At 38.3% G+C, this 25799-nt stretch overlaps 1 protein-coding gene across 5 annotated transcripts in view; it reads left to right on the forward strand.

The window, feature by feature from the left end:
- Nucleotides 1-24653, forward strand: part of ARHGAP21 (Rho GTPase activating protein 21) — a 110337-nt gene extending 85684 nt beyond the window's left edge. For 3 of the 5 annotated variants that reach the window (XM_027658734.1, XM_027658737.1, XM_027658736.1), the window contains 17 exons: nt 9517-9675; nt 9829-9931; nt 10020-10056; nt 10519-10644; nt 11425-11709; nt 12823-12887; nt 12966-13114; nt 14694-14836; nt 14930-15085; nt 15193-15271; nt 15762-15835; nt 15921-16010; nt 17895-18020; nt 18213-18254; nt 18580-18685; nt 20447-20478; nt 22072-23805. In XM_027658734.1, coding sequence (XP_027514535.1) covers nt 9517-9675; nt 9829-9931; nt 10020-10056; nt 10519-10644; nt 11425-11709; nt 12823-12887; nt 12966-13114; nt 14694-14836; nt 14930-15085; nt 15193-15271; nt 15762-15835; nt 15921-16010; nt 17895-18020; nt 18213-18254; nt 18580-18685; nt 20447-20478; nt 22072-23805 — 3506 coding nt within the window. Of the gene's footprint in view, nt 1-9516; nt 9676-9828; nt 9932-10019; nt 10057-10518; nt 10645-11424; nt 11710-12822; nt 12888-12965; nt 13115-14693; nt 14837-14929; nt 15086-15192; nt 15272-15761; nt 15836-15920; nt 16011-17894; nt 18021-18212; nt 18255-18579; nt 18686-20446; nt 20479-22071 lie in introns of all 5 variants that reach the window. The other 2 variants (XM_027658735.1, XM_027658738.1) reach the window with 2 other exon arrangements.
- The last annotated feature ends 1146 nt before the right edge of the window (nt 24654-25799 follow it).

Below are 25799 nucleotides of genomic sequence, written 5' to 3' on the forward strand. Positions count from 1 at the left end.
AACGTCCTGATAGATATCAGTGACAAGTGGTGCCCCTCAGGGGTTTTTACTGCGGCCAGTGTTATTTAATATCTTCATTAATGACAAGACAGTGGGTCAGATAAGAAACCCTTAGCAGATTTGCAGATGACACCAAGCTTGAGTGATGCAGTTGCTACACCTGAAGGTGTCATCCGGAGGGACCTTGACAAGCTCGAGAAGTGGGCCCGTGGGAATCTCATGAGGTTTAACAAGACCAAGCGCAAGGTGCTGCACCTGGGTTGAGGCAACCCCCGGTATCAATCCAGGCCTTGGGATGAACAGATTGAGAGCAGCCCTGATGAGAAGGACTTGAAGGTGCTGGTTGATGAGAGGCTGGACATGAGCCAACCATGTGTACTCACAGCCCAGAAAGCTGCATCAAAAGCAGTGTGGCCAGCAGGGTGAGGGAGGTGATTCTGCCCCTCTACTCTGCTCTGATGAGCTGCAGTGCTCCATCCAGCTCTGGGGTCCCCAGCACAGAAAGGACATAGACCTGTTGGAGTGAGTCCAGAGGAGGAACACTAAGATGATTAGGGGGATGGAGCACCTCTGCTATGAGTAAAGGCTGAGAGAATTGGATTTGTTCAGCCTGGAGAAGAGAAGGCTTTGGGTGATGTAATTGTGGCCTTCCAGTACCTGAAGGGAGCCTACAAGAAAGATGGAGAGAGAGTTTTTACGAGAGCAGGTAGTGATAGGACAGGGGGCAACAGCTTCAAACTGAAAGAGGGTAGGTTTAGATTAGAGGTTAAGAAGAAATTCTGTACTGTGAGGGTGATGAGGTTGCCCAGAGAAGTTGTGGATGCCCCATCCATGAAAGTATTTGAGACCAGGTTGGATGGAACTCTGATCAGCCTGGTCTAGTCAAAGGTGTCTCTGCCCACAACAGGGCGATCGGGTCCCTTCCAATCCAAACCATTCTATGATTCTGTGGTTTTTGTAACCACAGAGAAAGGTTGATTCAGAATATAGTTCTTTTAATACATTTCTTAGAGATGTCTAGTGTGTGTGTCTGAGACTTGCAGCAAGGTTGGAAATATTTTTTTACTTCTTACACTGTTTACTGTAGAGTAGAAAGCAACGCAAAAAAAAGGATAATCCAACTCCCTTACTGAGCTGAATGAACTACCCATAGGAGTGAAATAGAGATGCTTCTTCAATACTTAACCTGGTTGCAGCATGTCTGACTGCCAGCGCAGCTTAGTGCTTTGGCCAGTACTGTTGGGTGGATGTTCTTTCCAGCTTCACAGTGGGTTGTCACATGAAAATGAATCTTAAATGGATATGTTTTAAAAACGTTAACCTAAATAAATATCATCTTGAAGTTTAAATTTTTTTAGAAATAAAACAAGTTCATAGTCATCCTATTATAGAGCTTTTCTCTTGTAGTAGCATCAGAGAAGTACAAAGACTTTTCCTCAGAGGTGCGATCCCATTTTGAAAATATTTAGTACATTCTTATCCTAGAAAAATTATAGGTCACTTCACTCCCCTATTACTTTGTGAATAACTGAAAGAAAATTAACCAGATAAAAATATTTGACCAGATTTTGATAACACCAACATACTGTAAAAAAAAAAAAAGATGAGTGTTTTCCCTCTGATTGAAAATGATACCTAAGGAAAGGTATAAGAACAGGACAAGGACATCTGATACTTAATGTTGGTACTTTCTATTCTACAACTGTTTGCACTTTACATCATCTCGAAGCCTAATATGATTTTAAGTGCTCCATGAATTTCTCTGTTCTCTTTTGTATTAGAGTAAAATTTTGTTATCCAGTACCTTGATTAAGATTTACCAGGAGTTTCACAGCTTAAACTATTTGTTCACTTTGTGTGTTTTTCTAAAAACTGTCTCCTGTTAGCTGAATTTCTGATACAAATGTAAGATTTACCAGCATAGTGCTAGTCTTGATTCACCATTCAACACCACTAATAGAGTCATAGAACAGAGGGGGTTTGGAAGGGTCCTTAAAGACTGTTCCAATCCCCTTGCCCATGGGCTTGGACACCTTCCGCTAGACCAAGTTGATCAAAGCCCCAACCAGCCTCGCCTTCAACACTTCCAGGGATGGGGCATCCACAGCTTCTCTGGGCAGCCTGTTCCAGTGCCTCACCATCCTTGCAATAAATTTCTGGATTGTTTCTACCCTTAGTGCAGGCAAACTACCATAGCAATTTCTGTGCTAGTAATCAGGCAGGTTCTGCTGTTCATCTTGCTTTAAGAGCTGATCTTCATGCTAGTTTTCAAAAGCAAGAAGTCACATACATAACTCCAAGTACTTTTTTGAAAGTGTAATGACTTTACTGTCTTTTCTTAGTGAAGTATGTGCTTTACCTTTTCTATCCTCTTTCTATATCTGTATGCCTCTCTCTGCAGGCTCTTTAGGCTTGGAAGATGACATTGTGAATACGCAGACATTGAATGCAATTGAAACAAGAAAATAAATTGATACACTTGCACATACAGCATGAGAAGGGTTATGATGGTATGAATAGACAAAAGTTAGGGGAAGTAAGCAGGATTATTCTCATATGCAGTAACGAAACATTTGAAAGAATGTACTTATTCTGTTTTTTCTTCATGAGAAGAGATAAACATCAGACAGGGAGAAATTCAAAACCTCAAGACTTCTCCAGCAGAGATCGAGGCTTGTCAACTCCAAATGTGTGGATACCTTAAGGGCAGATGGTGGCTGAATACAGATGGTTGATATGGTGTGTTTTAAGGAAACTTTAATTTTAGAAAAAACTGTTAGCAGTGAAGATGCAAATGAAAATCTTTGTTTATTGTGATAATTTTCTTTCTTACAAGTTACTGCCTAGCTATTCCAAACGATGAAAATATAAATGCAATTGCAGTAGAGATTAGAGCTGACAGATGTTCATTTTTGAGGACTATTTCTTCTATTATTATAGTGATAGCATTGGCACAGCTTTTAACATGTCATCAGTGTTTCTAAGATAAGCATCAGTCTTCAATTTTTTTTCCGGGGTTTTACAGTGTGGCCTGCCAAATCACTATTGCTTCAGGCTGAAATTTGCAGTGTTTCTTACCAAAGAACAATTTTTAAATCATTGCGGTATTCTGAAGTATAGTACCCAAAACACAAAATTACAAATTAGTGTTATAAATTCCATTTAAATGCTCTGTAACTCAAAAATATTTTTTTAATTAAAAGTTAAAATTGGGAGCAATAATTCGTAACATATAGAAGAGTTTTAATTGAATAGAAGCATCAGATTTGTGTGATAATGAGTAATATTTTCAAAGCATAAATCATCCTTACTGGATCATTATAACTTCAAATGATAATTTCAGGTAATAAGGGCATGCTATCAGGGTTTTTGGCAAAAAAACCCCATATAGTGGAAATCGCACTTTTTTTGTTGGTGTAATGCTACAGGCAGGAACCTTTAAAATTGCTTTGTATAGAAAGATAGTTATACATTTGTTTAACACTGAAATAGACAACAGACTGTCATAGATGAGGTTTTCAGAATAGTCTCACATGAAGAATAACCTTGGGAAGCCTTTTCTGTTTGTGTGAAACTCAGTCAGTATAACAAACATATTATTTACATGAACACATTAGCAGAGGACTGGATTTGATGATTCAGGAGGCTTGTTCCAGTCCTGTGTTTCTGGGGCTTAGAGAAATGAATGTGCTCAGCATGCAGACATGTTTCCATTCTATTCTTTTGGCCACACGAGGATAATTACGTAAAGTAGATATATGAAGAAGTTCTTTGTAAAGACAGTTAGCGCTGCCAGTGCTGGAAGTACTTAACTAACAGAAGTATATTTTTAAAGGTTCTTTTGAAAAAACAAGGTAACACAGGTCGTGAGGAATCCAGGCAGTAGCGTATCTTTTTTCCAAATCATGTGTTTCCCCCTTGGAAGTCTGTACTTACTGGAGCTTTTACCACTGCAAGTTGAATTATAAGATGCAGCAGCTTGTACTGTAAGATTTGTAACAAGAGGTCCCTACAGTGGGGTATTTATTAATCCTTTGTGCTCTCTTGTGTGATAGCAGGGTCAGCTCCATGTAGTTTATTTTTGACTGAACAATTTGTTTCCATTTTATTGGTTACTTCCGGCCTTCTCACTATTCAGGTGAAATTGCGTACATGGTATTTTTATTTGATTGTCTTACTGACAGGCTGTTAAGAAAAATGGTCTATATTAGTATGTCTGTGTTTGCCTTAAATTCAACTTCTTCTGGGGTTTCCTTGGAGATAGACTTTTTTTTTTTTAACTCCCTTGCCTGTGTGTGGATGAGGATCCTCTTCTGTCTCTCTTAAGGAAGGGAGGTCTGGTCCATAGATAGAAAGCTTTGCATCTGTGCCTGAGTTGAATGAAGATAATGTTTTTAGTTACTCTTATAGCCCTTTGCTTTGGAGACAGAAAGCAATATGAGCTGCCTCTCTAGCCTTCTACAGAAGGCTGAGCTTTTTACAAAGATCGATCACTGTTACAATTCCACAAGATCTATGAGTAACCAAAATTGCGCTAGATCCTACAAGGGCATCTTTAAACATGTACCTAATCCAAGAAATGGATATGATTTTCAGAAAGCCAGTAATATTTACAGTACAGTTATCTTCAATACATGCAGTTTGGGAAATTGTATGTTGAGCAATTTTTTTTATTTCTGAGGGTGCATGCTGTCTCAACATTCTTCATGTGAAATTTAAAGCTGTTTCAAGTGTGTGTTCCTACACAGCTATTACATTTTTATGATTTGAATCTTTAAATCAGATAATAGTCTTTTTGATAAAATATATACTTGTTGAATTAAGCTTTATAGCCACATATTCACATTGTCCATTTAAATTGAAATGCCCAATTAGTGTTTTAAACAGTAATCTGGTCTGCAATACATTTATTAAATAGTGCAGTTCTTTCTTACAGTCTTTCAAGTTGAAATATTGCTTGAAAGACTGCCATGCCCGAAAGGACATAAATGTGAAGGATGACTTTAGCCTTGGGGAGCTAGTTTTTTCCAGTCATTTTTTATTACCAGTGAAGAAAGCTTTGGCAATCTGAACCCCCAGGGATTGGCAGGAAAAATCACCTTTCTCTGTTAATAATCCCTATTAAAGCATCCCTGATGATTAACCTCTGTACTAAATTTAGTATCTGAATTTACTTCCCATATGTGTATGCTTTGATTCAGTTAACTAAACAATTTCCTTAAATACTGCTCTTCCCAGCTCCCCCCACGAAAAAAAGAAACCACAAACCAAAACCCAACAATCTCTACCAGCTTGGATAAACAGAGAGCTCTGATGCAGCTACAACCCACACCTGTCCATCCAACCCAATGAAATGCATCTGAAGATGCTGACAGAGTTGGCTAGTGTCCTTGCAGAGATACTGTCTGTACTGTCTGTCATCTTCGAAGGATCATGAGGACTGGAAGAAGTCCCTGCTAACAGAGTGGGGATAATATGTCCTCTCTGTCATGCTTTCTCACCCCTGAAGTCTGTTTTGAAATCTCTGGATCTGCCTCTGAGCCCATTCTGTGTAAATTTGTGTCTTTGCAGAGTCATTTAATATTTTTCAGGTCACCTACACTCTGTACAGATGCTCCTTCTCTTTGTAGGTCCCTGATCTCCAGGTGCACGGCAGTATAAACATACTTTGATGTATGAATTTGTCTCTGCTTTAGCTAGAGGATCAGTTAACTCTGGTTGGAGCTGTGTTGCCTATTTATTACAAGTTTTCAGTGTCTTACTCCCATAAATGTTTTTTGTAGTAAAGGGCTCTTCCTGAAAATCATTAGTTGCAACTGTTGCATGCTCATGTGCAAACAGAGGTTACAAGATACATCTCCCCCTTGGCCAGAGATGCTCTGTCACTGTGCTGACTTCTATCCAATGGCCCATCTCTTGAGTAGCTTTTTAGACAAAAATGCAAAACAGATTGTATCGATTTCTCAAATGAAAAGTAAAACTTTAAGTAGTCCTGGAATCATAGAATAGGGAACCATCAGGATCATTGAGTCCAGTTCCTGGCCCTGTGCAGGACTCCCAAGAATCATACCATGTGCCTGAGAGCATTGTCCAAAACCTTGTTGAACTCAGACAGGCCTGGTGCTGTGACCACTTCCCTGTGGAGCTTGTTCCAGTGCCCAACCACCGTCTGGGTGAGAAGCCTTTTCCTGATATCCAGCCTAAACCTCCCCGACTCAGCTTTATGCCATTTCCTCAAGTCCTGTCACTGGTCACACAAGTAAAGAGATGCCCCTCCTCTGAGATGAGGTCTCCTCTCAGTCTCTTCTTCTCCAGGCTGAACAGATCAAGTGACCTCAGCTGCTCCTCATATGGCTTCCCCTCCAGTCCCTTTCTTATATTGTGGTGCCCAAAACTGCACACAGTATTCAAGGTGAGGCCTCACCAGTGCAGAGCAGAGTGGGACAATCCCTTCCCTCCACCGGCTGGAGATGCTTTGCCTGATGCCCCCCAGGACACAGTTTGGCCCTCCTGGCTGCCAGGACACTGCTGACTCATTTTCAACTCTGCATCGACCAGAACCCTCAGGTCCCTCCTCCTATGGTGCTGCTCTCCAGCGGCACCATAGGAACTGTTCCCCAGTCCATACACACAACAGGGTTGCTCTGTCCAGGTGCAAAATCCGGCACTCACCCTTGTTAAACTTCATGTGGTAGGGGATTGCCCATCTCTCTAATTTGTCGCGGTCTCTCTGCAGGGCCTCTCTGCCTTGAGGGAGGCAACAGCTCCTCCCAATTTAGTGTTGTTGGCACAATTCCTTAGCGTTCCTTCGAGTCTTGCATCCAGGTCATTAATAAAGATGTTGAAGAGAACTGGGACGAGGGTGGAGCCCTGCAGAACCCCACTAGTGACTGGATGCCATCCTGATGTTACCCCATTCACTATAACTCTTTGTGCCTGACCTGTGAGCCAGTTGCTCACCCATCACATAACACAGTTATCCAGCTGTGTGCTGGACATTTTGTCCAGAAGGATCCTGTAAGAGACAGTAATAAAAGCTTTGCTCAGGTCCAGAAAGATTACATCTACTGGCTTCCCTTGATCAGTGAAGTGGGTTACCCTATTGTAGAAGGAAATCAGGTTTGACTTTGCCCTCGTGAAGCTGTGCTGGCTGTGACTGATGACTGCATTGTCTGCCAGGTGTTTTTCAATGCTTCCCAGAATAATGTTTTCCATGGAGTCTTTGACCTTTTTGTTCCAAACACTTAAAGAGATACAAGTAATCTGTGAGGTCACAAACTGATAGAGAATTATTTTATGGGGCTTCTCCTCTGGCTTGTTTGTTCTGTATGCTTTGCTGCATTTTGGACACAGTTGTTTTCATTGGTGAACCAAACACATCCTTTCACATGCTGTGCAAGGAGTTTTGGGGTGAAAATATGTCAATCAAGGAAACTGAAAAGGGGGACAAATATTGCAAGTACTAAGAAGAAAGAAAACCCAAAATACAAGGGATATATGTAGTTGTTTGGGTTTTGTTTCTTACTGTACAGCAGCGGTGGAGTTTGCTAGTGCATTGAATTAATAGGCGGAAACTCCTGTGGTGTACATCATGATTTGTTCTATAATCACTTTATATTATGTAAAAGCTTGCCATTAGCTGACCTTCAACCTCTTTAGGGATTGAACAGTTATGCCTCTCCTGTACCAATGTCATTAGCAGTTCCTGTTAAATTTGCCTATTTCCAAAATCAATTCAGTTTTGATTCATCTGTTGATTAGATGCACTGTGAAGTAATAATGATATGAATAATTATTAAAAACTGGTTTTTCTCATCTGAATTCTTGGATTTAAGTGTTGTGGGAAATTGTATAGCGTTGCTGAACATGTTTGTGTTCACAGCTTGCACAGATCTATTTCAACCACTAGTGTTTTTATAATTTTGGGGAGTAGAGACTGTGATATTTGAGATATGTCTGTTAACATAACAAGCCTGAACACTTCCAGTTTGTGTGCTATGAACCAGTCAATTGTACAGCCACTGGTTATATTCCTTAGTCAACCTTAGTGTGTCTCAGGGTTTGCTGCTGGGAAGTGTAGATGTAAAAAGACAACAGGACATGGAGCTGTTGTGGTTTTGAAATAGAAGTGTAGCTGAGGTTCTTCCTGTCTTCTGATTTCTGTAGAGAAGTGATTTGTAAATGCTTCTAATTTATCACTGTGGATGCAGGTAAAACATGCAAATTTTTGAATTGTAGCATCACGGTTTGGTGTGAATTCTTTTGCTTTCTCTTTCTATTAATGTTTCTAGTTTACATCTGGGTTTTTTTGGATATGCTTTTTTAACTTCAAAAATTTTTACATTTTCCACCACAGACAATTTAGAGGGATGTTATTGCTAAACCTTCCTGCACTTTGTTTATTGCTGTGTTTTAAATGTACATTGCCAAATTTTGATGGTACAAGTGCTGCCTTAACAGAACTGTTAGTGACTGTTGGAAAAGCACAATGCAGCACACGCAGTTGTGTTCGCACAAAGCAAAGAATAAACCTCTGTCTGTGAGTGTTCATTGATTTCAATAGGCTTTTCAGTAGCTCTGCATATTACAATTCTTAGCACCTAGGGTACATTCATATTCATTACGGCAGTACAGTTCAGCCCCTGCTCGTGACTTGATTTTTTTTTCTTTTCCATTCCCTCTTCTACCAGAGCATGAAGTAGAATTATTTTTCTAGTACTAGTAATGTGTTCGGGAAGATGTTATGGCTGTTTTCTCAAAATGATTGAAAATGCATCTTTTGGCTTCTTCCATCTTGTAAGAAACATGTTAAATACTAGAAATGCTTAAAGCTTTTTGGAATCTTTCATGATGACCCTTGTGGCTGTTGAGACTGAGAGGTGCTGGGCATGTATGGCATGCAATCGTTTGTATGAACAATTAGTGGAAGAACTGCTTGGTATGTAGTAAGTAGTCCCATCTTTTAAAAGTGTGGATACTTGCTTCATTATTTGAATGTACGGAGGATGGGGGGATTGGTTCCTTGGATGCTAGATAGCTGTTTAAAATGCTCTTTTTGTTTGCTTGTGACTTGGCTTTTTTATTTGAACACTCGTTTAAACCAAATGGCTTCTGTTAGTCTGCCTGTATTTTATTGTAGTTGTCTGTCTCTTGAGGTCAGACTTACTGATATAATAAATGTGGGTTTCGCTTATGCATATAAACAGAAATACCTGAAAATAAAATTACAAGAGATTAGCAAATAATTCCTGTTTCTTTTGCACACAACAAAATCTATGGGTTTTGCCTTTATCTCTGATGTACAGTTAACATCCCTATGAAATGAAACAGGCTTCTCTTCATGAAAAAAAAAGAGGACATTTGACAGTGTGAATTAATTGGACTCTTAAGTTTGTTAGAATGACTTCATGTGTAAGATATCTGATATCCCAATAATGAGAAGTTCAGACAGCTATTTGGTTTGAGCATTTGATTAATGCATTTAATATGTTAATATATGACATATTACCTTTGTAGATGAACCGACTAGTCCTAGTATTGACCATGATATTGCACACATTCCTGCTTCTGCTGTTATTTCTGCATCTGCTTCTCAAGCACCAGCTATAACAACTGTTCCTCCCAGTCCCACATCTCCAATCCCTTTAATTCGGCGACAGCTTTCACATGATCATGGTGAGCGTTGATTTCGTTCTTTTTCTCTTGCAACTTTTTCCTTTCACACTCTGGAGAATGGGAGTGAAAATTGTAAACTCTTTCTTGCTTGAAATAAATTGCTAAAATGTCATTCAGGTTCCTACACACTCAAAAATTCCTATTCGTTTGTAGAATCCATGCGGCCTAGTGTTCTGGATAGCCAGCCTGCCGCAAAAACTGAGAGATCGAAGTCGTATGATGAAGGACTGGATGACTACAGAGAAGAGGGAAAATCGTGAGTTCATGAAAAATACAAGTTAATTTGGACATCTATTTTTGAAGTGTGTAAGATCTCATTTTAACATTTGTTTTTCTCCCAACAGATCCATTAAGCATGTATCTAGTCTAAAGGGGATTAAGGTAGGTAAATATGTATATAGCAACTTGTAAACGTTACACAAGGTGTATGAATTATACACCTCCATTATACAAAATGATGTGTTAAACAGACATGAAGTTTGTTGGAATTTCTACTCATCAAATTGTTCAGCTGTATGCATCGCATAAGTGAACATGGTCTCTTTTTTTCTAGACTCATCACATGGTCCTTGATTTTCATTTTCCTCAGTCTCTGTAAACAAAGCATATGTATGGTGGGCTTTTGTGAAAACATACTAACGAGAGTCCAAGACTCTACAAGTTTCTCAAAGTAGCCTTGGATGTGTAAAGTCACTATTGATGTATGGAAACTTTAGAAATTATGTTTTCCCAGAAGGATATTCCTGGGGGCATTTTTAAAGTAAGAAATATATTGAACCTAGGTACTTAGAGAAGTGTGTTTAGAAGTACATTGTGGGGTTCTTTCTGTGATGTTTTCTCTAGGTCCCAGACAGCCAGAAGTCTTCAGAAGACTCTGGTTCCCGAAAAGATTCTTCTTCAGAGGTGTTTGGTGATGCCTCAAAGGAAGGATGGCTCCATTTTCGTCAGCTTGTTACAGACAAAGGAAAGGTACCTGCTGTGTTTGGGTTTTTAACCTGGGACAGATACTAAGCTGGTGAAAAACCAAGAAACTTGAAGTCTTCCTGGTTTGCTTTTTTGATTTTTTCTGGGGGGAAATAAGAGCATCAATGAGATTGACAAAATGTTAGACCTGCTAGAACATCGACCTCAGTCAGTTCCTCAGCTTCTTTTACAGACTGCTTTCTAAAACTGTTCTAATTTTACATTTCAAAGCATCTGTGAAGTAAATTAAGTCCTAGTATTAATTAAGTCATAAAAATCAGTCCCTTGCTACTTGTAGTTTGTGGGGTTTTTTCCTCTTTGCTAATAAAGAAAAAAGACTGTTGTTTTGGTGAATGTTAGGGAGTTGAGTTCAAACTAACCTTTTGCACAAACGTAGGCTAACACTTAAGGAAAATTGGGAGTCTGGAGTGATGTGAATATGTGAGTCTAACTTGAAGGCAGTTTAAAAGGCATAGGCAAGAGTCCCCTAAATATTTCTTACTGTATTTGTACTAATGCCCCTCTGAAATTGTAGTCACATTCGGTTTCTTGCTACTCTCATGTGTAAAGTCACACCTAATGGGTGGTCTGGGAGGGCAGGTTATTGAACAATTCATTCCTCTAACAGAGAGCAATTAGTGAATCTTGTGTTTGTGTAGTCTTTCTGCCAGCATTCTTAAGAATGATGTAGATAGGTGGTTAGTCTTTCTTTTTAAAACTTCTTATAGTCCTCAAACATCCACTGTAACAAATAAGCAAACTAACATCTCAGTTGATGTTTTTCAGCGAGTTGGTGGGAGCATTCGGCCATGGAAGCAATTGTATGTTGTTCTTCGAGGTCATTCACTTTATTTGTACAAAGATAAAAAGGAACAAGTGACCCTGTCCGAGGAAGAACAACCTATAAGCATCAATGCTTGTTTGATAGACATCTCGTACTGTGAAACCAAGAGGAAAAATGTATTTAGACTCACCACATCAGACTGCGAGTATCTGTTTCAAGCTGAGGACAGAGATAATATGTTAGCATGGATTAAAGCAATACAAGACAACAGCAACTTAAATGATGAGGTAATCCTATGATACATAATGAAGAAGACATACTTCTTGTCTTTTAATTAAAAATGTATTGTGTTTTCTTATAATTAGTATTTGATCAGAAGAAATAATTTGTAATCAACCAATAGACCAAAATGTGTACAGGAACATACAAGAAAATGAGGTGAAAGGCAAGGTAACTGAGTAAATAAATGGAGTTTAAAAAAAGGCAGACATAGTCATACCAGAGAACAGAATTTTGAAATAATTAATGTAATTTCTGATTTGACTAAAGATACACTTTATATTAAACTGATCTTCTAAAAGCCCCTAATATTTTTAAAAAGATAATTGCAGGTTTAGTACCAGTGTGGTCTCTCTTCAGACTTGTGTTGCAAAGTGTTGTGTGCATTAGTACAGCAGGACAAGTTTCTCAGTAGTTAAAAAGTGAAACTTTGAAGGATGCCTGTTTCTCTGATTAAATGCTGATGTTTCTATGAATTAAGTTAACGCTAATTGGAAAAGGCAAACATATGCTATTGTACATAAGGTATCAATATCTGTCCCAATATTGTCCTCAGTGCATTTTCATTGCAGTGATGAGCAACAGAGGAATATTTTCCTTTCTGTGGTCATGCACATCTGCTCATATTCTAAATAATTATCCAAAGGAAAATGGCTTAATAAGCCTTATTACATAAATGGATAAAAGCACATTTGAAGTCATGGCTGTTTCAGCTCTACTTGTAGTAGCAATTATAAGTACTGTGTGCACATAGGACTGGATTTTTCATAGTAGTATGTGTTGACTTGTGTTTTTCTATTTAAACTTACTTCCAGTTTAAGAGGATTTAATTCGATTATATTGCTTTGAAAAAAAAAGTCTAAATAGCAGCACTTAATTTGTAATTACTCACTTTAGTTTTCCTCATGATTTTTAAATGCTCTGTCTTTACTCTTATCAAGAACTGCCTGTTAGTATATTTGATTTGGTTATAGGCTTGGGTTTTTTTTAAATGAACTGAAATGTTGATTTTTTTTTTTTAATATGCATTTGGTGACTGGAAGATTTCATATTCTGAAAGGAAAAAAATATTTTTTTTTTGTTTTATAAGATTGTAAAGTAGTTCTCAATTCATTTTATAGGATACTGGTGTTACTAGTAGAGATCTAATTAGTCGAAGGATTAAAGAATACTCTACAATGATGAGGTAGGTGAATTTTTTGTTGCTAGTAGTTTTTGTAGAGTTCTTCTCTAGATCTTTTTACTGAAGTTATATCTTGTTTAGTTCTTCAAGCAGCAAAACAGAGCCATCTCCCAAAACACCTCGCCAGAGTCTAAGTATCAGACAGACTCTACTTGGAACTAAAGCAGAACAGAGGACTCAGAGTCCACATTCTCCTAAGGATGAGTCTGAAAGGAAGCTTCTCACTAAAGGTCTGTATGTTTTATGTATTTCTTTAGTTCCTTACTGCCCTAGTGCCAGGCCATCGAGGTGTCCTTCTCAGTTTTTTTGAATTCATGAATGTACAGATGCAAACCAAGTATTAGATAGGATTTTTTAAGCTGCAAGTCTGATCACTCATTTCTTGTAACCACTTCATTTAGACGTTACCTTAAGATACGTTTCAGATCTTCTCAGATCCCTGAAGCTTTTTATTTCAGTCCCTTTTCAAGAGAGTTTGGGGTTTTTTTTTTCCCCTTACAGCTCCATGTAGTGTTAACAGTAGTAAAATACATGTGTTAAGCTTCTTGTGAGCAAAATTTTGCCAAGCTTTGGAAATAATTTTGTGTGTAATTCATACTTTTGTCTCCAGCTGACTTGGAAGTGATAAGGTAAATTTGTATTTCAAATATGCTCTTAAGAAACCAAAGTTTTTCACTGAAGTGTTTTAAAAGTAGAGGAGAACAGATTTTTTCATTGTCTTAATCTTTAAAATGCAGGAGTGAAACTATGTTTTCTTTTCCAGAACAAAATAACTGCCTGCTGAGTTCTAAAAAGGTCCAGTGAGCTGGCACTGCAAACTTGAATCAGTGTCTGAACTTCCTCAAATAATGTCACAAGCTACTCTTTTTTTTTCTTTTTCTTTCTTTCTTTTTTTTTCCCCCATATAGTCTGTAAACATATGGTGTTTCACGCCAGACTTTTATTTTAAGACTGTTGTATGCAAATTCAGGCAACTGGATTAGCAATCACTTTTGATCAACCACTTTTGAACTATTCAGTCTTGAATTTAAGCTATGAGTGAATTCTGGTTTTTGTTCCCAACAAATGTCCCTTTGTTCCTGCTATGCTACACATTATGTAACTAAATTGCACATGTTGAGTAAATGTCAGATCTACTGAAATAATATTTCCAGAAAAAAGAAGGAAGTAGTATTGTATTAGATGACTTGCAGTGCAGAATAATTGGGAATTGCAATTTGCTGCAAGAATTGTATAGGAGAGGTAAACAAACCAGCTGAACTTCTAATCTGATTTTTGGATAGAGAATGCTTTTAAATGAGTCATGTTTGGAATGATTTTGTAGTGACTAAAATCTGGTAATTTGTGAAAGAGTGAGTAGGTCTGCACAAGTGTGGGCATGTCTGTAGAGTTTGATGGGTATTTTGTGCAGCAAAATTTGTGATTCAGTAGAGAATGTTGTGCTACTAAACGTAGATTTTATTTTTCTTAGATGTAGTTTATATACCTTTAGTCTTTATGCACCTTTAGTCTTAGAATGATGAAATTCCACAGCACCATACAGCTACTTGCTTTTCTAAGTTTGGAGTGTGAGTATGTTCACATTTATCTTTTGCACCACAGAAGAGTAACAGAAAGTATATTTAAGACAAACTAATGTTTATCAAGTTGTTGTGGAAAGCCAGGCCAGTAAAAGGTAAAAATGCAGCAGGTGTCACTTGTGCTTTGCAAATGTGTTACCTGTATTGACAGTTGAATTTGTGACTTAAATGTTCTTATTTTTCTTCTTTATTTCTTTTTTTTCACTATCCTAACAAAAAAAAAAAAAAGATGAGACAAGCCCACCAAAAGACAAGGGGACATGGAGAAAAGGCATTCCAAGCATTATGAGGAAGACATTTGAAAAGAAGCCATCTGCTGTAGGAACATTTGGTGTTAGATTAGATGACTGCCCCCCAGCTCATACCAACAAAGTATGGAAGTACAATTTTTCTTTCATTGTGATTTTAAAATAATGTTTTGATTAATTACTTATATGTGTATAAAAAACTCTTCTTTTTCTTCAGTATATTCCACTGATTGTTGATATATGCTGCAAACTAGTTGAGGAAAGAGGTCTTGAGTACACAGGTATTTACAGAGTTCCTGGAAATAATGCTGCCATCTCAAGTATGCAAGAAGAGCTCAACAAAGGAATGACTGACATTGATGTTCATGATGATGTAAGTCTTCGATCACACTATTTTCATGTTAAAATCCCAAAAACTTCTGGTTGTGTTGTGACTATAGAAATATAAAGCATGTCTGACTTTTTCTTTTAAATATGTAGAAATGGCGTGACTTGAATGTGATAAGCAGTTTGCTGAAATCCTTCTTCAGAAAGCTCCCAGAACCCCTTTTTACCAATGGTGAGTTGTTTTCCTTGCAGTTTTGTCTTTAGGAATTGCTGTTGAATAGTTGTCTTACAACATTCAGATGATTTGAGAGAAAATCCAGTGGAATCATCCCGACTCTCCAATGAATGTTCTCTTTCTTAAAGAGCAGGGAGTCATGGCAATCACAGAGCATAAGAATGAGATGTAAATAGAATTTCTCTGATGGTGAAGTAAGGATGAATAATTAAAAAAAAAAAAGAGAAAAAATTTCAATTTTACTGTTGGAATACTGTACGAAAGCTGGGGGGTTTTTCCCCCTACTGCCATCTTATTATATTATATACAATATAATGGGCTAATTTATGACTTCCAGAGGTCATTCTTTTCATATGTTACCTGTGTTCATGGGGGAGTGTGGCTGGGAGGTGGGGGTGTTTATGCATACATATATAAATATAAAACCTAAAATATATATATATATGTGTGTGTGTATATATATGATTAATTTTTGCTTTTTTAACAGACAAATATGCAGATTTTATAGATGCCAATAGAAAAGAAGATCCTGTTGAGCGTCTGAAAACACTGAAGAGACTGGTAAACTGAAATCATTTGTGTTGTAGGTGCACCACAAAATTTGCATTAAATGTTCAGTGTTCTGAATAGCGATTGTTTGTTTCAGATTCATGATTTACCTGAACATCATTATGAGACTCTCAAGTTTCTTTCTGCACACCTGAAGACGGTAGCAGAGAACTCAGAAAAGAACAAGGTATCAGAAACAAAAATATAATGTATTTTTGTTTGTTTCATTAAGTATTATTTTTGTACAGGATTATTTCTAATTGAGGGTATAATTTATTGTTGTGGTTGAAATTAAAACTTTCGGATTAGGCTAAGTACTCCTGCAAAAATACACATCTGCTTAATGTGAATTAGGTTTTTTCAAACTGATATTAATTTTTGTGGAAATAACTACTTACATCCTAATTTTATCCCAAGTGTGTAAACTTCAGTTAGTCCAATCTAGACACCTGTAAGAGGGTGCCTGGGCAGGGCACAGGTGAACAACCCTGTTGACACACCAGCTTTGTGTGAGGCCTGACTTCTGGACACTTCAGAAATTTTTAAGACTAGGACTTGCTGTAGTTACTTGAATGTTCTACATTCTGTGTTCTACCACTAAGGGGTCTTTTTCCACCACTAAGTATAAGTTTTTGTCATTTTTGTGGGGTGGGGAAGATGTAGTTAAGTGCTTCTGTGTGTGCTGCAATCCTGCCGTAAATGCAAATAACAGTATCCCCTTTGTTTAGCTCTCAGGGAGGGGTAGCTGAGTGCAAAGCTGTCCACAATATGGGGGTGCTTATGGATGCTTATCTCAGGGCAGGAAATGTGGTGGCTTGTTACTTGGCTACCAATGTGCAGGGTAGAGGAAAAAAAATTATGTAACTGATGCTCTATAGAGGCATCTACGGCCAATCTTAAATCATTTAAAGTATAAGAATAATTTAAAAGATCAGTTGAAATGAATATATGGTAGGTTTCAACATCAGTTCTGCAAATAATACCTTCCAGTTAAATATGAAAGAAAAACGTGCATGTTTATAAAAAAACAATTCAACAAATTATAAACTTTGGTGGAATTACAGCTGACATTATAATGAAATTATAGTAAGTGTAATTTTTAAGTGCAATGCCTAAAGGAAGCTTTTTATCATTTTACAGTCTTGGTGTGCCGTATAAATGTTGTTAAATGCTGTTAATATTGTAGAATATATAAGGCTAGAGGAGTGAGGAGATGTTATAATTGTATGACTTGCCAAAGAACACAGTTCAAGTCAAAGAGAGCATCAGGGGCCTGTGTCATGTTTGCAGCCTACTTCTGGTAAGCACAATGACCTTGCCTCCTGTATATTATTGGTCTCTTCTATACCAGAACAGTAAACTATAAATCAGAGAAGTAAGCAAAAATAGAAGGTAAGTATTCTGCTGCTGCTTTCTTGAAATTATTTGTCAGAGATGTAACACTCGTCATATACTTAATTTACTTTTAATGTTGTGACATGGTCACATAACTCATAGTCTGTCTCATGAATAGATGTGTTGGGTCTACGATGTTTGTTGCTGCCACTGCCTCCAAAGTTGGTGCAAACTGAATGAGGTCTTTGTCAGTAGACATAAAACAGTATTTAATTACCAGCCTAATTTTTGTGGTTCTTGTAAACATTTTCAGGAAAAAACCACAGAGAACTACCAATGCCTTTTTATAAAACAAAAAATTTTTAAAACAGCGTTCCTGAACAGAAGTGTTTCTACATGGGAAGAAAAACGATTCCCCCCAAAAGCTGAAAGATTATTTTCTGTGCTCATGGAGCCATTTGCTTGCAGTGGGTTAGGGAAGGTTGGAATTTTGAATTGCAGAAATGTTGGATGTATTTATTGCTGCTGCACGTAGGAGGGTTTTGGTGTAGTGTAATGTCCTGTTTTGGTGTAGTGTAACATCCCACCTGAGTCAGTAAGGTGTTTTTAAAAAAAACTTTTTTATGTCTTTATTTTAAATGGTTCTCATATATTAATAGTTATATTAATTTACTTAGCCCATATTACTGTATTTTCTCATTATAAATGTATGATGTGGAAATATTTCATTTCTTAGATGGAACCAAGAAACCTGGCAATAGTATTTGGTCCAACACTTGTGAGGACATCTGATGATAACATGACACACATGGTTACGCACATGCCAGACCAATATAAAATTGTAGAAACACTCATCCAAAAAGTAAGTGGATGCATTTCATTATTTAAAAAATAAGACTGTACACAGATCAACCGGCTTTTCTCTCACTGGGACAGCTTGGGTCTGGTATTTATCCATCAAAGTGTCATTTTTAGTAATGTCTGTGTTAGATTGTGCCACTTTTGGGGTTTGTATTTCCTGTGGGGTTTTCACCTTTTTTATTTTAAATTGTAGCATGACTGGTTTTTCACAGAAGATGATGCTGAAGAACCTCTTGTAAGTATTGTGACATAAATACTTGTGTTCTAATTATCTTAGTTTAGAATCTGCTTCTGCTGCCTCTAGAATGTCTGTATATTTCTTATTACGTCCCTGTATGGTTTGCTCTTCAGAAGCACTTGTAGCTTTCCAGTCCTTGCAGTAATGAATTTTATTTTTTTTTTAAAAAGCAAGCCATGCATTTGTTTTAAAAGCATAAAGGAAAATAGGACACGCTTTCCTCGTGTTCTTCAGGTGAATAATGAAGTTTTCTAAATGCTGTTGAATCATAATGAACTGTTTGTGAAACGATGATGAAGAGATCTTTGTTTATTAACTATAGACAGCAGTTCAGGAAGAAAACACTGTAGAGTCTCAGCCAGTGCCAAACATAGATCATTTACTCACCAACATTGGAAGAACGGGAGTATCTCCTGGAGACGTATCAGGTAACTCTTGCCTGGACAGTGTTAATCCATAGGCTACAGTAACCTACTCTGTTAACTCACTGTAACTCTCTCTTCCTATTTTCTTGTACTAATAAAATGGTTTCCTCTTTTCCGAAAGACCATTAACACTTCTGAAAGACTTGAATTGTTGATAATCACGCATGATATAATTTGGAAAACTTTTTTGTATAACAGGAATTTAATCATTAAAAGATGAGGTTTGCACATACTACTTTATTTATTCACAGTAACCCATGCAATCATCATCGTGAGGTGAAGCAGATATGCTGCTGTAAAGTGGTTTGTTGTGATGGCAGAAAGGCTGATCTTCGGTGGTGGTCTAATGTTGCTCCTTCCCAACGTTAGGAATGCAAAAAACTGAGTTATGTTTTCTTGTCAAGTGATGGACACTTGAAGTATGTTGCAGTATGTCTATACTAAAGCTGATTTCCTTCTGTTTATAAATGCCATCCTCTTTTGTGGCTAAGGACAAGCATTACAGGCTCTTTTTTGGTGACTTTTTTCCCTCCTTCCTTCACTATGCTATTGCACTAACCCAGCATGTTGTATCCCACAAATGTTATCCCTCCGTCTCTAGCTTTTGTTTCAGTTTTCAAAGGGTTGTTCAGCACTTACTGAAACAGTCACTTTGTACTGATGTTGTAACAGGCGAAGTGGGAGGAGTCTATCACACGGTGATGTCATTAGTGGATTCTGTGATGTCAGTGATGGACAGCTGGAACTGTAGGAAGAAGGAGGACTGTTGCCCACACTGTAGCTGCCTTGTCTGCAGAAACCCCCGTTTCTTGTAAATGGAAAAAACCCCGAGTTGATCTGTGCTGTAAATTTTCTTTTAAGAGTATTTTAAACAGATCAATGCTACTTTTTAAAAGTTTTTCTGCTGTTTCTTGTTATCTCTGAAGCAGACCCTGAGGAGAAATAGCATGGTATGGTCTACCAGTCTTTCTAGTCATAAAGCATTAGCCATGTGTCAAAAAGGGGTGTGGCAGGGGGCTCAGCTCTTTCTTCCAAGGGAGAAAGTCCCTAAAGCTGGAACACATCCAAGTTCATATTTTTTAGTCATTGTGCTAGCCCCTTCCTACCCCCTTTATAATTGTATAATCTTGGGTTTTGCGAGACAGTGAAACTATGGTGTCCATTTTTCATTTCATAAAAGCGCTTGTTATGGAAAAGTACAAAACTGGTAGCTGCTGAAATCTAGCAGATTTCAAAATAAAATTTTACCTAAGAGGTGGAGGGAGTTGTATAATTGGGGTTTTACACACAAAATATGATTTAATTCCTTTAAAAACACAAAAAGAATATGACTACAAGAACCATGATTTGTACCTAGGAAGCCAGCTATACTAAGACAATTTTGCTTTGTGTATCCTGAATCTCAGGAGAGTACACAGTGCCATCCTGAAAAGGTCTCTCAGCTGCGGTTTTGCAGGGGCTGTATACTTAAAGCATTAAATAAACATTAGTATTTCCTTTTTTTTGTTTAGAAGAACAGGGCTCCTTTGCCATTCCTATCATTGAGCTGGTTCTGCCTACAATTCACAGCATCCTTTCATGGCGGTGGCTTTCTGTGGTGCAGCTTGCATCTTTGTGAGCTCTGACTATTCACTCTGTTCTGGTTTTTATTTGCTTCACATCTTGTTCTGTGCTTGTCTTTTTCATAAGTCCAGCATTGTCTGTAGTAACAAAAAAAATTGCACAGAACTGAGCAGAGTTTTTTTTTTTTTCATTTTTCCACAGATTCAGCTACTAGTGACTCAGCAAAATCTAAGGTAAATCATTTTGTGATATGATGTAGTTACAAGCTTCTGAATTTTGTTAGATATTTGCTTGCTTTATTAAATCACTTATATGTGGATGTACCGTAGAGCTTATGTAGAATTTCTTGAACAAGTGGTAATACTGTTTTCTCATAACATAGTTTTGAAATATTACACTGGAAGAGTATCACTTGTGTGCAGTCAGCTGCATCTACCAAAGCAGTCTGCTGCACACACTGACACCTTTGTTCCAAACCCTCAAAATTGTGAGCACTTTTTGCATCTCATTTAGTAGAGGTAAAAGTATATAATATGTTCCCTGTTGTTGGCATACTGCATACTCACAGCCAGTATTTACGCTTCCCTATTTCACTGAGAAAAGTGCAATACTTAGAATTCAACCTTGTCTTCTTGAGAAGGAAATAGCTCCTCCTTTTATAGGAAGGCAAAGGTTGTAGTTAAAGGTTGCTTTGCAAAATCTCCCTAGGAAGTACTGCTGTACTTGGGAGGACAGCCGTGTAGATGAGAGGAGTAATAGTGGTTCAGGGTGGGACGTCACAAAAGTGGGCATTTGTTCAGTCCTCACTTTAATGACAAAGTTCTCATCTGACGTGCGGGCAAGTCTCTGTCTCTGGGGCTGTTCAGTGATTCTGACACTGTATGTCTGTAGCATAGGGTGAAGGGCAGCACACAGCTGACCTCAGCTGTGAGCCCATGGCACAGCTTTACGCTGGTGTGCATTCAGGTGTGTCACTGGTGCCCCCCCTTTGGGTTGAGAACAGGACTCAGTGCCTCCTTCTGGCTCATCGTGGAGATGCCAACCCAGCTGCTCTGTGAGGGTGTTTGGTGGCTCAGCCATTACCTCAAAATAGCCCCATTGCCGGGACACCACGTCACGCTGCCTGGGGCACTGGGACAGTGAGTAGGAAAGGTACATAGCTTTGAAGTGGCCAGGTGGTAATGCTTCCATGTAGTGAAAATAGCTTTTAATTCATAAAATGGAATAATTTGGCTTGTCCCTTTATTGCTTCTGTGCAATTCTAAAGGTAGATAGATTCCTCAAAAATCAGGAAGAAGTTTATTTCTGTTCATTTCCTACATTTGTGCCTAAACTAGAGTTTTGAATAGCATTCATTTTATTGGAAGTAATGAATTGATACAATTTAAAAACTCAGTCTGAAAGGTGAAAGATGAACTGAAAAACAGTTTGAGAAATTAGCCTTTTTGTATAAGTAAGACCTTGAAAAAAGAGCTTGAAACTGCGCTCTTGAGACGTCACATGTGAAGCAGTTTGTGTGTCAAACTGGTCTTGAAAAGGTTTCTTACTGCAATAAGGGCCTGCTTTATTAGTCAATCAAAAACTAAACAGCTGTATACACAAACCTAATATTTTTTAAGTTGAAGGGACTCAGATAAAAAGTGGAATTCTCAGGATGAAAATTGACTTCTTGGGCAATGTCATTTAGACTGCAGAAAGAGCATGGAAATGTTTCCTGAATAAAGACAGACTTTATACTGTGAAGCTCAGGATGTGCTTTTAAACAGTGTCAGGCTAACGATTTTTCTTTGTGATTTTTAATTATGCCCTCTCCCTTTTTTTAACAGGGTTCTTGGGGTTCTGGAAAGGATCAGTATAGCAAGGAACTGCTTGTGTCCTCCATTTTTGCAGCAGCTAGTCGCAAGCGGAAAAAAACAAAAGAGAAACCACAACCAAGTAGTTCAGAGGATGAGTTGGATAATGTGTTTTTCAAGAAGGAGCTTGCAGAGCAATCTCGTGGTGACACAACAAAAGAGGACACAGCTAAAGGGGAATACGAAAGAGAGAGAGAGATAGGAAGAAAACAGAGGATGTTTGTCCTGAAGGAAAAAGAGAACAGCAGTAAAAAAGATGTGAATGTTATAAAGGATGAAAAGAAGTCATTAAAGAAAGAAAGTATCCTGTCAGAGGAACCTTCACTGCCTTACCATGACAAATGTACAAAATCGTCGAATCTCAATTGTCTGCAAACCATGCAGAAGAATAACCCAAAAATGCCTATTTCACAGTCTTCTTCCCAGGTTGAGGAGACAGTGTCTGACTCCGGCACTATGCTAAGCACTTCCTCCCAGGCTTCCCAGCACAGATACTCATGCAAAAAAGTAGCCAGCCCTGAAATTAAACACAATGAGTTTTTAGCAGCTGATGTCAGCTCCATCACCTCAGATTATTCAACTACTTCATCTACTATGTATCTGACTGGTTTAGATGCCAGTATGCTGAGCCCTGAGGTGCAGTCAGTGACAGAAAGCAAGGGAGAAGATGCTGATGATGAGAGAAGTGAATTAATCAGCGAAGGGCGTCCTATGGAGACAGACAGTGAAAGTGACTTCCCTGTCTTTGCCACCAGCGCTGCTGCCGAAAGGCTTTCCAAAGGGAAGGTTTCAGAAGTGGTGAAGACCAGTCGGAGGAACTCAGAAGAAAGTGAAGTAAGTTGTACTGAGGGAAGTTCCACACCAAAGTTAGAGAGTCGCAGACTTTTTAGCTCACACAAACTTATTGAATGTGATACACTCTCCAGGAGGAAATCTGCACGGCACAAAACGGACAGTGAGGGTTCAGGGGATGCAAAGAGTGAGAAGGACTTGCCTACTGTGACCAAAATGTTTGACATCATGAAAAAAGGAAGATCAACAAGCAGTTTAGCTACATCAGCCAGAAGTGAGGCTGACAAACAAGAACCTACCTGGAGACTGAAAATTACAGACAGGTTAAAGCTGCGACTCAAGTCATCTGCAGATGATATGTTTGGAGTTGGGAATCAAAAAGCTAATTCTGCAGAGACTGCAAAGAGAAAAAATATCAGACGAAGGCACACGCTTGGAGGACAGAGGGATTTCGCTGAAATAAGTGTCCTGAATGCTTGGAAAGCTCAGGAGCCAAGTCAAAGTAGAGAGAGAGAATCTGAGCTGTCAGCTGTGACTCGGTTGAAGCCAAAATGTCCAGCACAGGACCTCTCAATCTCAGACTGGCTTGCACGAGAACGTTTACGCACTAGCACAACTGACCTTAATACGGGTGAAACTGGAAAGCCCAGACTTGAGAACACTAGCTTAGCAGATGTATCAAAGGTAGATCTGCCCTCATCTGCAGATATGCAGGCAGATGAAGGCAGTTCTTCCAGCAGCTTGACTTTAATTAATAGAACACCACCTTCGGGACCATTTCAGCCACTAGACCAGGTAAATGGTGAAAATTATCAGAATATGAACAAAAACAACTTCAGCCCAGCAGTTGATGCCCATCCTCATAAACTGTCTGGGACCCAAGTGGTTCGATCTCGATTCTACCAGTATCTTTGAAACAGGAAGGTATGTCCACTGCAGCAATTCATTAACTTACTGTTACACTTCCCAGTAACTCTGTGTGTGTGTGTGCGCGCGTGTGTGTACATATATATATATATTTTCCTGTACTGTTGTTGTTATGCAGCCTTCATTTGGGCTGGTTTCATCAATATGCTCTGTGGAACGTCTTCACAGTGCATTACCACAGCCAGAAGAACACTAAAGTTAAAGTATATATATATATATATTTTAAGAAAAAGTATATTTGATGGCTGCATACAAATGTTGAACAAAGCATCTGATGCAACATGCTGTGTAGTGTATACATGGTTTTCTGACTGAGAGTTGGCCTGGCATTAGTATGCAGGAAAATTGTTCTTTTGGTTTAGTCACTAACAAGTGCCTCATCATAAATTCATTTGGTTTGTTAGGGTGCCATATTGTTAAATTAGAGAAACTTATTACAAACAAATGAATGCATTTTACTGTTAATGAGTTTCATTACATTTTACAAATGTTAACACAGGTGGCTACAGAGCTTCCATTCCTTAGGCATTCCAGTAAATATTGGAGTTTTATATTTCCAGTTTTAATACAGATTTTGAGTTTTATGTGACTTGAATTTCTAATCTTTCTGTAAAATAAGTAACTTAAATGTACATATTACATGTGTATCTTTTCTTCAGATACCAGATTTGATATAAATGTTGTAACATAGGCGTGTAGATAGTGGATACTGGATGGAACTGGTTTCTTTTATTGAGAATATAATTCTGCATGAAGACCTAATGAATCCAAACCTGTATCATGCCTGTGTGCATACCCACTTAAACACTGGAAATAAAATCGTTTTGGTGACTCTTCGTGTGATTCACATTCTTTCTGATGAGGTGTTCTAGAATGTCACATTTACAACTTGCAGTTGGCAAATGCTCTCACCAGCCCTGCAGTTCCTCCTGGATGAAGTACATTTCTCTTCAAACTTTTGTTTGTGGGACAACACCATGGATTTTAGCATGTGAGAGAGATTCAGTTGGTTAAATATTTTCATCTTGATACACAATTTGCATCTAAGGTATGTAGCAAGTTGATTTAATGTGCAGGTTTTGTAGCCCTGAAAAAAACCATGTCCCTGATCATCCTCAAGTCATAAAGAGTGAAGATCTGTATCTGCCAGTCAGAACAATACTGTAGTTTGGGTCTTGGACTTTTTACAGTTTTAACTACAAAGATGAGTTTCTACCTTAAAAGCCCTTCTCTGTGTGAGCTCCATACCAGTTATTTTTTTCTTCTATGTTCTTGGACACCTACTTGGAAACAAAACAGCTGCTCTTTACTTTGGGTACCCCCATATCTTACACTGTTGCTTGCTTGGCAGAGAATTAAACCTGTGTTGATGTGTCCAGTTACTGGGAAGAGAAGGAATTGTGGTATTAGGATGTATTGGCTGACATGTTTTTAAGCAGACCTCGTTTCTTTCCCATGCTTTGATGTACTGTGGTTTTGACCCTCGTGAGGAATCATTGTAAGAACTGGCTGTGAAGAAAAGTGTCAGGTATGACAGTTGAGCTCTGAAAAGTTCTCAGCACATAATTGGGTCCACCTAGTACCAGGTCCCATAAAAAAGGGACTATGTTCTTATGGTGTCCTTGCAAACTAAAGTGTCTTTTCCCCCAGAGTGAACAGGAAGTGGGTGCATTAGATGCATTCCTGTGTGCCGTGTGAGGAAGAAGGGGTGTGTTTTGTGAAGCTCAGAGTAATCGATGATGATTTTTGTTTCGGTTTCAAAATCACAACAAAACGTTGTCATGCCTCTGTACTGCTATTCATGAGCAAGCACACATTGTCTTTTACTGGAAGTGTATTTTGTCCCATCATTGCTTTCAGATGCTTGTCATAATGTGTGCTGAGCATCCACAGTAAGGTGCAGGCATCTTCTCAGTGAAGCAGTGTACTTTACAGAGGTACACAGGGCTGTGGGGCTCTGCATCTTACTCTGATTTGACAAC

This window comes from Corapipo altera, unplaced genomic scaffold, assembly GCF_003945725.1.
Source record: "Corapipo altera isolate COAL_440 unplaced genomic scaffold, ASM394572v1 63, whole genome shotgun sequence".
NCBI classification, from domain to species: Eukaryota; Metazoa; Chordata; class Aves; order Passeriformes; family Pipridae; genus Corapipo; species Corapipo altera.